At 36.9% G+C, this 11,367-nt stretch overlaps 2 protein-coding genes across 3 annotated transcripts; one reads left to right on the top strand and one right to left on the bottom strand.

The window, feature by feature from the left end:
- Window positions 1-3,066: 3,066 nt before the first annotated feature.
- On the bottom strand, window positions 3,067-4,317 carry LOC141666510 (putative fasciclin-like arabinogalactan protein 20). Its single transcript, XM_074472558.1, has one exon. The coding sequence runs from the start codon at window positions 4,257-4,259 to the stop codon at window positions 3,207-3,209; it is 1,053 nt and encodes a 350-aa protein (XP_074328659.1). The 5' UTR covers window positions 4,260-4,317; the 3' UTR covers window positions 3,067-3,206.
- A 204-nt stretch (window positions 4,318-4,521) lies between these two features.
- On the top strand, window positions 4,522-10,792 carry LOC141666509 (ABC transporter G family member 7). Of its 2 annotated transcripts, XM_074472556.1 has the most exons (12): window positions 4,522-4,822; window positions 5,046-5,236; window positions 5,760-5,910; window positions 6,203-6,335; window positions 6,905-7,106; window positions 7,657-7,933; window positions 8,552-8,683; window positions 8,797-9,017; window positions 9,512-9,724; window positions 9,820-9,904; window positions 10,130-10,367; window positions 10,510-10,792. In XM_074472556.1, exons 1-12 carry the CDS (start codon window positions 4,589-4,591, stop codon window positions 10,518-10,520), a joined length of 2,088 nt encoding a protein of 695 aa, XP_074328657.1. In that variant the 5' UTR covers window positions 4,522-4,588; the 3' UTR covers window positions 10,521-10,792. The 2 variants fall into 2 exon arrangements, with proteins under 2 accessions (XP_074328657.1, XP_074328656.1); XM_074472555.1 differs by having other exon boundaries at window positions 10,130-10,792.
- Window positions 10,793-11,367: the final 575 nt, after the last annotated feature.

Raw genomic sequence — 11,367 nt, 5'->3', positions numbered from 1 at the left:
TACCCTTCATCAAGAAAACAATTCAGCAAACACCAAATACTCATAATCCCCAAAGAACCCCTTATGCCTAGGCATCATTCTGAGCATCAGTCAATTTAGTGATAAAGGCTATCTATTCCCTTATATTATTCTAACACAAGAAGGCCCTCTCCAGGATCTTATATTATTCTAACACTATCTAACAACCTGTGACAATGAAGTTTGTAAAATTACCAACAAATCTAATGGTGAAATTGTTCACTGTTTAAAGACAGAGTAATATACTATTATCTATGAAGCCAGCTTGGCTGATTCTTCAAACGGATCAATAAAATGTTTATACAGCAAGGCATCCAATGAAGAAAGCTGGTATATTGATAGCTTGAAGTAGAGGGAAAAGGTAGAATGGTTAGGACACATTTTCCCAGTATAAATGGCTGTTAAATATTTAGGGAAAAGGGTCCGCAAAATATACTTACAAGTTGTACACGTATTCCCTTTCTGGCGAAGTTACCCGAATTTCTCATTGTAGAAGCATTTGGTGGTATCAATTGCCTTCATTTCTGAGTGCAGAGGCATTGTTCCATTTTTTCAAATCTAGAATTACGTTTTTGAACATCAGATTGTTAAAGTCCTCACCTGCACTGCAAATTGTCTGCATACATAAAATTTCAGATACATGTAATAATGATATGCTTTACACAAATTAATAGGCCTCAGAGCTCATACCTATATTCACTTCCAACAACCTATTTATTTTTAAAGAGATGAGCATTTTATATGGGGGGATCGCAGTATGATGGCATTATGATCCTATCGGATGATTTTTCAACAATACATTGCGTGTGTGTGTCTATATATATAACGTTGGATCTTCGAATTTTCAACTTCAATCTTATGAAGATTAGGGAAGAATTGCTTCATATAAATGCAACTGTCGATTGGATATCAGCCCATAAGTGCAATATGAACAAAACCAAGAATGAGCAACCTCGATAGGCTTGCATCAAACAACTCACCCATGAATCCTGATACTCTTTGATTTTGTTTCTGCACGCTGCTTTTGTGCCTGACAACCTCGATTTAAGTTTCTGCAAATAAGTCTTGCATTCATGTAGAGATCTTCGAATTGACTTCCTTCCGTGAAACACAAAACACCCATAGGTTAACTAACTAACCATGATATCAAGTGTTTGAGTTTGAGAGCCTATTGCTCCCCTACTAGTAGATATCGTGGTTCATATCTTATTAGCTAAAGTTTACTAGGCTTCACAATTCACAGGAACCGCATGCAGTAGAAGAATCATCAAGAATAGCCTAATTGGTAGCTTCCTGGTTCTTTTTCCCTGTTACGGAGTCCCAACATGCCAGTAACCGAAGATCTATGTTACACGTTGAAATTCAAAATGACAACATTTGCACATTGCTTAATATATTTAGTAAATAGTCTACTAATGTCGTATATAATGTTGTCTTTAATATCAATTTGCTAGGGACTCTAAGAATCCCACTGAACTCAGTACACAAGCTGGTACTTCGCCTGAAAAGAAATTAGTTAAGTTATATCTCAAGCTGGAACTTCTACTAAAAAAGAAAGCTGCGAACCTAGTGTAGTGTACCTTCATTCTGAAAATATAAACCTATATGACAAATGGTCTGCTCCTGTATCTTATACTAGTGTAAGGTGTAAAAGCACCAGTACTTCAGTTCACCTAGCACACGAGACAGGGGTCTGTTAGTTTGGTTTACTGTTTAGTTTTCAAGATCATCGTGTCTGGGAAGGCAACTCCCACTTGCAGTTTGCTAGATCAATAAAAATTCCAGATAATTCTGTATATGAATATTTAAAGTCACTTGATACCCTACCTTATTTTTCTATGCCGACTATCAAGTTCAAGTGCATATTGGTTTCCCCTTGAGTTCACATAACTCAGGTCTCAATACTCACAAACTGACACTTGAGACTTGCACATTTCTGAAACAAAAAACTTAACAACCGTAACAAATCACAATGATGTCTATGTATTACAAGAAACTAGTCGAAATTAGAGACAGTAGATTATGTTGGTTCTTTGGTTCCTCGAATATTATACATAGTACCTACTACACCTGCTGGACACAACTCAACACATAAATATATAACAATTCCTAATATAAGTGCAGGCTGATACGCTGACCACTGTGCAAAATACAAGACTGCATGGTGAAATACTGAAATTTATGCTCACATCCTAGAGGAGAACAATTGGTATTTATATTGTGTTTTATGAATAGAGGCAAATGTGGAAGCTTATGAAGGTGACCGGTCAGATGCGAAATTAGTCTAGCTAGCATAGCCTAACAGTGGAGAGAGTGAGATAATAAGACTAATATAACTTAGGATCTTCCAGTTGCTTATAGTTGCATTAGATTGGCTGAACGAGTATCAAAGTCTTTTGGGTAATCAATTAAACAAACCAGGCTCCAAGCAATCTTAACATATCAACTATTCAAAAATCACGATCAAGTCAAAGATCAGAACACCATATAATTAAAAGAGCACCTTAACCCAAATATTTGCACATGAAAAACTATAGAGATATCAGATGGAAAAGGCAAGACAAAGGTGTAACCTCTGGATAGCCGAATAACTTTGTTGCAGTTAGCCTCTTCCTTGCCTGCTTCATTATCCTCACGCTCACTGTTGCAAATTGCAATTATTATCAAAAGAATATGACAAAACATCTTCAACAAACTCAAAGCCAGTCTCTTCTTATTGACCATCATTAAGTAATTCAAATTAGCTTATACAGCAGCAATGGAGCATATAACAATTCTTCATGCTCAAATTACATAACAAAATTACCATGTAGCAGAACTGTTAATTACCTCATAACAATCACACCCTTCATACTCTGGTCCTGATTATGAAATTGAATAAAAGTGTGCTTTTTTACCATTCCTCTCAAGCTGCATTGACTCAGTGCCCACCCCACCACTCTCCGTAGAAGTACACAAATTATAGGAAAAATGAATCAATGTAGAAACCAAAAGCAGAAGAACAGTAAACTATCGTATTGTAGTAAATAAAATAAGTTGAAACACGAAAGCAGATTCTCAGATTTCATAGAAATTTCACTGAACATAGCAGCTATACAGCCTAAGCATACAACATTAACATCAAAAACAACAAATCTACATGTTCATTATCAGTAATAGCAACTACAAATAAACTTCTTATGAACAAATCAAGGTTTAGCTTTGCTAGACGCAATCGAGGCCCTAGGGAACTTTTCATTGCCACCATTATCATCAGGATCACTTCCATCATGCTCTGGAGTTCTCGGCAATGGAAGTACCTCAGGAAGACCATGAACAACAAGCCAATCACTGTAATACATATCCGGAAACGTGACTTGAACTCCATTCACCACAAAAAGATCATTAGCCTTTGTCACATTCATACCAAATCCCTGCAAGTAAGTCTGTAACACTGTTCCCTGATTCACATTCACCATATCAATCCAAGACAGCTTACACGGAACAACGTGTCGCAAAAATAGCGAAGAGTACTCAGGTATATCCCCAGCCAAATTAACCATCACTTCATCAACCGGAGCGAAAACAGTCAATTTAGGTTGACCAATAAACCCTAGCAATTGCAAATCTAGAAACGATGCCATCATCGAATAGCCTCTAGCTCTCAGTGTCTCCGAAGCTTCCCCAAACATAAAGCCTTTCGACGACGTTTTCGGAAAATCATTCACCGCCACACATCCTGCATCAAAGCTAGGGTTTCTAATTTGAACAGCACTACTAAACGCCGGATTAAAAAAGCTCTCAATTCCGAAAATCACTAATGATCCGTCATCGTAAATAGGCCACCGACTAAGCTTAACATCATTCAGCGAGATTTGATCATCGGAGGAGAAGGAAGTGACGGTGAGTGATTTTCCGGCGAATAGAGTCGGAACTTTGGTGCCGTACGGGAGAGATTTGAGACTTTCTACAGATAAAGCGAGAGGAGAGAAATGAAATCGGAGAAGCGAAAGAGAAGGCTGACCGAACCGGGCGAAACTGTAGTCCGGCGGTGCGAACACGGTGGCGGAACGGCACTGAGATGTTAAAACCGCCTCGGAGGTGACTTGGAGAGTGAGAGACATCACCACATAGCCGGCGTTTGCGAGCGTCTCGACGGCGTTGAGAATCGATTCGGTTGGGAGAGATGTGGAGAGAGATAAGAGAGAGAAAATCATGACAGAGAAAGTGATTAGTTGCAGTATTGAAGCTCTCGCCGCCATTGTTGCTCTGGTGAAATGGGGAGTGTGTGTTGTGTGTGTTTATAACTAACTATTTGACTAAAATTTATATTTGGCGGGAAGTCGGTTAGATATCGGAGCCTATTAAATGATCTTAAATCGACCCGACCCGGACCGTTATCTTATCTTTAAATCGGAACACGTGTCAACTTTCTTTTGAGTTTTGAGCAAGTACAGTCAAAGTTGAGAGGCTCTAAACGATGTCGTTTAAAGGACTGTTAAAAACTTCCCCTTTTAAAGGACATTTTAGTTGTAATTTGAGCTTTAGATACACTTACTGATTAAGTGTAGCTGTATTAGCAGTGAAAGATATGGTTGTAATTGGCGGGAAAGGCGGCGTAGCTCAGATTCTGACGGCCGTCGCGGCGGCTTTGTTGCTCCGTTTGTTCTCCGGTCCTGGACCGGCGGTGTTGCCGGAAGATGAGATTGTGGATGACGGAGGAGAAGATGACTCCGGCGATGCTCCGGTACCTGGAAAGGTCTCTCCGGTGACTATTTTGTGGAAAAACATCACTTGCTCTCTCTCCGATAAATCGAATAAATCAGTAAGTCTCTTCTCCTAATTACTAACATATTGTACGCACAATGACTAATGTATATATGTAGTTTTTAGTATTTCAAATTGAGATTTGTAGATTGGATATATAATGATAGTATTAAGGCTAGATTATTTTAAATCTATAGCTCTAAATAAATAAAATAGGATAAGGTAATTAGTGTTTAGTTAGTATACTGAGTAGTTTATTTTATGTGTTTCCAAATTGTTAGGTAAGATTCTTGCTAAAAAATGTGAATGGAGAAGCAAAACCAGGAAGATTGCTTGCGATTATGGGACCGTCAGGATCGGGGAAGACTACCTTGCTCAATGTTTTGGCAGGTCAGACAGTGTCCTCACCGAGGTTGCATTTGTCTGGCCTTTTAGAGGTTAATGGAAGGCCTGTGGCGAATAAAGCTTATAAGTATGTTTTGGATAAACATTTTGTGTATTATGATCCATGTTGCTTGTTTGTAGTACTTGTTAGTTTAAGAGCAACTCCAACAGAGTCCTTATGCGTTCTTTAAAAATAATATAAATAAATAGGATCCTAGTTATTTAAGACATTTTAGGGTAGAACAACTCCAACAACAATCCCTATTTTGGTTCCTTAATATTATTATAATAATAAATTCAAATTCTGTTCAAATTTTTTAAAGAAGAGAGAGAAAAAGATGTGAGAAAAGGAGGATGAAAAAGGAGGGAAATGAATATTTAATTAATGAAAATAAGATAAGGAATGGTTATGCATTCCTTATCTTTAAGGAAGCAAAAGTGAATATTAAGTTTTTAGGGAATTACTAGGATGCTGTTGGAGTGCCAATTTTGATTCAATCCTTTAAAATTTTAGGTAATGATCCATTATAAATAAGTTGTTGGAGTTGCTCAAAGGTTTTAAATTCTTCTTTTCCGTCTTTGGTTAAGGTAGGATGTGTTTGCTTTCGCAGATATGCTTTTGTGAGACAAGAGGACCTTTTCTTCTCTCAGTTGACAGTTCGAGAAACATTGTCTCTTGCAGCTGAACTCCAGCTTCGGGAGATCTCGTCGGTAGAAGATAGAGATGAATATGTGAACAGTCTCATATTCAAAACAGGTTTGGTAAGGCTGATTTGATTATTTGATGCTGATTTGATCATTTGATGCTTTCTGTTTCTACGAATAATTGCAGTTAAGAACCTACCATCGTGGCATAGTAACTAACCTCTTTTTAGGTTAACTACCTTCTACTTTGCCGTTTTTTTGTCAATAATTAAAATATTCATTTAGTAACACGTTTCTGTTTAAATCATGTAATAAGAAGCGGACACTAAAGCTACTCTTCCTCTTTAGAAACAATAATGAAATCTGTGGTTTCTTTTCTTTCTTGTGCTACTTTATGCACTTCCTAAAGGTCAGTTGTGCTGATTCCCGTGTTGGGGATGCAAAAGTTCGTGGAATCAGTGGCGGTGAGAAGAAACGCTTATCAATGGCATGTGAGCTTATTGCAAGCCCTTCAGTCATATTCGCAGATGAACCGACGACAGGTCTGTGTGCTTTTTTGACTCCACTATTCATATTAATGTTATGGACGTTGTGTTTAATTGATGTTAAGAATCCCAAGTCAAAGGTGGTGTTATCTGTTTGACCTGGCTCATCACCCATGTAAAAAAATTCTATATAAATTAGGAAAATGAGGCATATATGTATTATATTCTTCTTCACAAAATATAGCCATAATAAAATCCGTAAAAAATCTACATTTTTGAGTCAGCACTAACCAGAATACCATTTTGGTCTAGAATAGAAACAAGTAAGTCTTTTGAACCAGCAGTCTAAAAATAACCCTGAAACATGAACTCTATTTCTCTTATATATGCTAATAACTTTGTATAACCGGCGTATAAGCATTTAGTTGTAGGTGCAGAAGTTCGGTTTCCTTTTAAAAGAAAATGCTAAATAGCCTTTAATTAAGTTGTTTGGCTTGATTTATTTTTAAAAAAAAATTGTTTGACTGGATTAAAATTTTGGATATAGAAAGGCTGGGCTTGAGTTTGATTTGTTTCTACATATATTCACTAAAAATTCAAAGAAATTTGGTGGATTGTGCTTTCAGGTCTTGATGCCTTCCAAGCAGAAAAAGTAATGGAAACGCTCCGGCAGCTGGCACAAGACGGACACACTGTTATTTGCTCTATTCACCAGCCTAGAGGTTCAGTTTACGCGAAGTTTGATGACATTGTGTTGCTTACAGATGGCACATTAGTTTATGCTGGTCCTGCACGTGAAGAACCACTAGCATATTTCTCAAAACTTGGGTAGTTATCTACACTACTGTATATACATAATTATGTAAAAGAGTGATATCTTTCTATGTGCTTATCTTTCGACCGTGCCTTTTCATTTTTCTGGCAGTCTAAGTACATTTGTTTGAATTATGTGTATAATTTAGAGTTCATTTTAAAGTTTTTTAATGGTAAAAGTTAAAGCTAAAAATGATGAACAAACCTGCATAAGTTTGAAAAAAAATCCCCCGCATGCTTTTTTCAAGTACCTTATTGAAAATCCCTCCCTTGTGAATACTATTTACCTCTCTTGTTCGTAGAATATACAGGTCTTCCAGCAAGATTCTTATTGAAAATTAACTATATTAAGCTTTTTGTCGCGTTTCTATCATTTCCGGTATTGTTATATCTGAAGAGTTGCTGATCGAGACACTTTCCGTGTTAATGTTCTGGTTAGGAAGCAAAGAAATGTGTTTTGATATTTATACTGTCTTTGTGTTGTTAATTTCCACCAATTATTTAAAGCCTTTTATAAGTGGATTGTTTCTGCAACCTGTTGATCTGCTCATCTTTGAATTAACAGGTACAGTTGCCCAGATCATGTTAATCCTGCTGAATTCGTAGCTGATCTTATATCCGTAGACTATAGTTCTGCTGAAAGTGTCTACTCTTCCCAGAAAAGGATAGATGGCCTAGTGGAAGCATTCTCGCAACAAACGTCGTTGATGTTATATGCTACTCCGATTACTGTTTCAGACACCTCTAAAAAGAATGTGGTTGCAGGGAAAAAAACTGTTGTTCAAAGGAAAAGCAGCTGGTGGAGGCAGTTTTGGTTGCTCCTGAGACGTGCATGGATGCAGGTACCACCTCTTGCCTCTAGAACTCATCGATTTGCACAAATTTTCAGTTTTGTAAGGTTTCCTCAACTAAAAGTCAATGCCAATGGAATGTGATATTTCTTAGATTTGGAATAAGGAAACAATAAACCAAGCCTATTCATTGGGTGAGAGCAGAACTTAGGTCAAATTTCTATGTACAGTACTTTCAATTGAATTTGTCATCAACTTTTTTTGAAATATTTAGGTGTTATGTTTGAGCTTTAAGACTGCTGGGATCCACCTTTACTATTAATGGTATACTTTATGCTCAGTGTCCCACCTTTTCTGTTGATGGTTTCCTTGCATACTTATCTACAGGCCTGCAGTTACTAGCGGAACTAGGATTTTAGATCACCAAAGGTGCTTATATAACATGGTTTAAAATTTTATACAGGTGTTCAGCAAAAACAGTAAACTGTTTGTTTGTTGGAATTGGTATAGAATTACACAAGATACCATAGTTAAGCCTACACTTCTGAGGTATAAAAATAAAAAAATGGAACCAATGTTTATCGTTAATTAATGATCTGTCAATAAAGTTAGAGTACCTTTAATCTTGTATATACCCTAATCAATATCTTTCTTTAATTTGATGACTAGGCTTCTCGCGATGGGCCAACCAATAAAGTTCGAACAAGAATGTCAATTGCATCAGCTATGATATTTGGGTCGGTATTCTGGAGAATGGGAATGTCACAGACGTCAATTCTAGATAGAATGGGACTACTTCAGGTTAAGTTGTTTTATGAATTGGCCTTCATATGGTAGATGGCTGTCAACTAAATTGTTTCTGTCAAATATTGGAGTTTCATTTTGGTTTGGTTATATCTTTTAATTGCGTTTAGGTTGCTGCAATAAACACAGCAATGGCTGCACTCACAAAAACTGTTGGCGTGTTTCCGAAGGAACGTGCAATTGTTGATAGGGAGCGTACAAAGGGGTCATATGCGTTAGGACCATACTTGCTTTCTAAGCTGCTAGCAGAGATCCCAATTGGAGCGGCATTTCCGTTACTGTTTGGTAGCATCATGTATCCCATGACCCGTCTCCATCCCACTCTGTCAAGGTACTTCTTACTTGCTTGATGATTGTAATTAACTATTTTGTGTTTTTATCCCAAGCACAGTGCTAGTTTATTTTAAATTGAAAGCGCGTGCAGCTAGCGTTTTTAATTTGAAGAACAGTCCACGATTTCATACATAAATTGTTAATCAAGTAAGAGTAGTAAATAAAACTGATAAAATGGTAAAAAAATGGAAGATTACATAAAACTACATAATTAATTGTATTGACTATGCTTGTCTAAAAGGGTTGATCAGATTTGTTAAGACCAAAATACAGTTTTTAAAATATGATGACTGCCCCCCTAACTTGTGTATGCAACCATTCCTAAAAATTACTGAAAAATTGTTGTTAACAAATTTTGAGGTGTGATGCCTTAAGCTGTATGTCAGACAACAAAATGGAATTGTCAATAATAGTCTCTGGTTAAACTTTGGATTTGTGTACCTTCATACACATAGCTTGTTTTAAACAGCACTTCAAGTTCTTGATTTTCAGATTTGGGAAGTTCTGTGGAATCGTAACCATGGAGTCCTTTTCGGCATCTGCAATGGGTCTGACTGTGGGGGCTATGGTCCCAACCACAGAAGCAGCATTAGCCTTGGGTCCTTCGCTTATGACAGTTTTCATTGTATTCGGAGGTTATTATGTCAATGCAGAGAACACACCAATTATCTTCCGGTGGATTCCCCGTGCTTCGTTGATAAGATGGTAACTACAGTTCTGAATATTATGCATTAGCTACGCAAGGAAATAAAATATCCTTCTATGGCTCTAAATAATTTGTTTTCTGGCTGTTCCTTCAGGGCATTTCAAGGGCTTTGCATAAACGAATTCAGTGGCCTTGAATTTGACTGTCAGCATTCGTTTGATATACAATCTGGCGAGCAGGTGAGCAAGAATGAATTTCTCCCACAATAACATAAGCATGCTAGATAAGAAAGCATATAGAAAGCAGTATCCTGTCATGCAATGAGTTGAATTTACTTTGTGATATATATACCTAGACTAGTTGCGCTGTCAAATTTTTTTGCCTTTCAGATATGAATTAACCTGGCACATATCAAGTACATGAATAGTTCATAGATGCTCCTTCAATTTTCATTTTTTCTGCAGCAACTGGATAGGTTATCATTTGGAGGCAGTAATATAAAAGAGACATTTGTGGCCCAAAGTAAAATACTGTTGTTTTGGTATTGCACAACCTATCTTCTTCTCGAGAAAAATAAACCTAAATATCAAAAGCTTGAACCACCATCACTCGATCAAGTAAAACCATCAGCAGAGCTCGAGCTTTTTGAAAATGGTCCTGAGGTTGAAGACCAGCAAACGGAGTCCTCTCCATTAGAGCAAGGTAAACCAAACCAGGAGTATGAATCACCTTCTACTGAACAACTTAATCTGTTTGAGCTAGACGGTTTCTGATTAACTTGATTAACGGGGAATTGGTGGTGTCTAAACGAGATGTCCACTTTTTATCTATTTATTCCATACAGGTGCTATATAAAGGAGATACATGCATATACAATAAAGGAAGGCCTCATGTCAGGTCATTGAGCTAGTTAGATGAGAAAGCATGATGGGCTGTTGTATTGATGATTGTTGTGTTAGTAAACATGGTTGCCTCAGCCTTCTTTATTGTGGATGGCTTGCCATGTCCTAGTACAAGGTCTTGAATTCTTTTAGCCATTTAAATTTGATTTCATAAGTAGACATGTCTTCACTTAGTTTTGTTTACAGCATTATAAAGCATCCATCAATCAGTTTTATTTTCTTTTATTTTTATTTCTAGTGAACGAATTTTATTACTATTGCTTTAATAAGAATGAAAGCTAAATATACATCGAGTAGAAGACAAATTATAGAGTACATACATTAATAGGTGCCTGCTGTATCTTTTATGGGTGATGAAGTTATTGATCAGGTAGTTTAGCTGGTGACCATATGGATGATATTTCTCATCTGCTTCCAGAAGTTGGCCTACTTCCCTAAGAAATCGTCGTGCCTTGTATATTTAATTAACATAGCACTCTACTTCAATTAATTAATGAAGGCTGCTAATGTTAAAGAGTAACATATACTAGTATTAGAATATTACTAGGTCAAAAACGAATCTCCAATATTAAGGCACCGCCCCTCCTTAAAGTCAAGCCAGTTTAAAATGTCACGTCAAGAAGTCTTGCAACTTCAATTAGCATCTAGATCAATTGTTTTAATCACCTCCGGTGGCAATAGCCAAATAGTACTATGTTTTTTCATCTGAATAACTTGGCTTTTTTTAGAGGTTCAGCAGTGTTTTAGTATGTTCCTATATTAACTCTTAGTGATCTGAGATATAATTTTAAATTTCAAGT

Source organism: Apium graveolens, chromosome 6 (genome assembly GCF_009905375.1).
Source record: "Apium graveolens cultivar Ventura chromosome 6, ASM990537v1, whole genome shotgun sequence".
NCBI lineage: Eukaryota > Viridiplantae > Streptophyta > Magnoliopsida > Apiales > Apiaceae > Apium > Apium graveolens.
Note: the sequence above shows the minus strand (reverse complement) of the source record. Positions and strands in the feature narration are given on the sequence as shown.